The 1,006-nt window shown below is 44.0% G+C and overlaps 1 protein-coding gene across 1 annotated transcript in view; it reads right to left on the bottom strand.

The window, feature by feature from the left end:
- Window positions 1-91: 91 nt before the first annotated feature.
- The window catches only part of LOC106535061 (growth arrest-specific protein 7), a gene marked incomplete at its 3' end in the record, with an annotated part of 12,886 nt that continues 11,971 nt past the window's right edge, over window positions 92-1,006 (bottom strand). Inside the window, 2 exon segments of the mRNA XM_014031939.1 lie at window positions 92-170; window positions 295-369. Coding sequence (XP_013887393.1) covers window positions 92-170; window positions 295-369 — 154 coding nt within the window.

The following is a 1,006-nucleotide window of genomic DNA, read 5'->3' on the forward strand; positions in this document are numbered from 1 at the left end:
TTGTTTGTTTGTTTGTTTGTTTGTTTGTTTGTTTGTTTGTTTGTTTATTGTTGTTTTATAGCAAACAGTGAAAACATTTCATGAAACTAACTTTGTTGGAGAACTTGAGGTGAACTTCAGCTTCATCATGGAGGCTCTTCTTCAGCTGAGTCCAGGCTTCTCCAAGAGTCCTGAAAATAAAACAGTTCATTCTGTGAAGCCGTCCAGCTGCAGAAACAAAATTAAACCATTTGAGCAAAAGGGGGCGGAGCAAATGTTCAGTCTGTGATTGACAGGTTGGCTCGCTGCACTCACCCCTCCTCCTGCGCTGCCAGGGGGCTCAGAGACAGCTTGGACAGGTTCTTGGCATATTCCTCCTCAATCTTTATCCTGAAACACAGACGTGAAGCCGTCAGCTGTCCCACACAAACTATTTCAGTCAGAGCGGGAAAAAATAGAGGCTTTCAGTCAGAAAGCTTCGGTTCTGCTGCTGCTCGCTTCGTTATGTCAGGGCTGAGCTCAGGTTCACCCTGAGGGAGCCTCAGCCACGGCGGCCATGTTTGTGCCCTTTATCCAGCGGCCTGGCTCCCACACCTGAATAAACCTGACACCTAAATAAGCTCCTCCGCTCCAGGCAAAGACTCTGTGAACCACGGAGGGAAAAAGGTCAGCCGTGACTAAAAACCTGTTTTCATTTAGAGGAAAGTCTTCATCAGCTTCCCAACATCACAGAGGTTTAATATTTTACAGTTCTGAAGAAAAAAACTCAACAAAACCTGAAAACAGTTTGTTTTGTCTCTTTTTCCTCCTGTGAACCACGAAACTACAGGAAACATTCTCTGGATTCTGATGAACTCTCCATCATCTGGCTCCAGCTCCTAAATAATAAAAATCTAAAGTAATGACAGTAAATATGTTGTTTTAGTCTTTTTGATGCAGCCTGTTTGTTTTGTTCTTTAACTGCGAAGCTGTTTTGTTGCCTTATTATGACCCCACATAAAATGCTTCGCGTGCGGGGGCCATATTG

This window comes from Austrofundulus limnaeus, unplaced genomic scaffold (genome assembly GCF_001266775.1).
Source record: "Austrofundulus limnaeus strain Quisiro unplaced genomic scaffold, Austrofundulus_limnaeus-1.0 Scaffold1350, whole genome shotgun sequence".
NCBI lineage: Eukaryota > Metazoa > Chordata > Actinopteri > Cyprinodontiformes > Rivulidae > Austrofundulus > Austrofundulus limnaeus.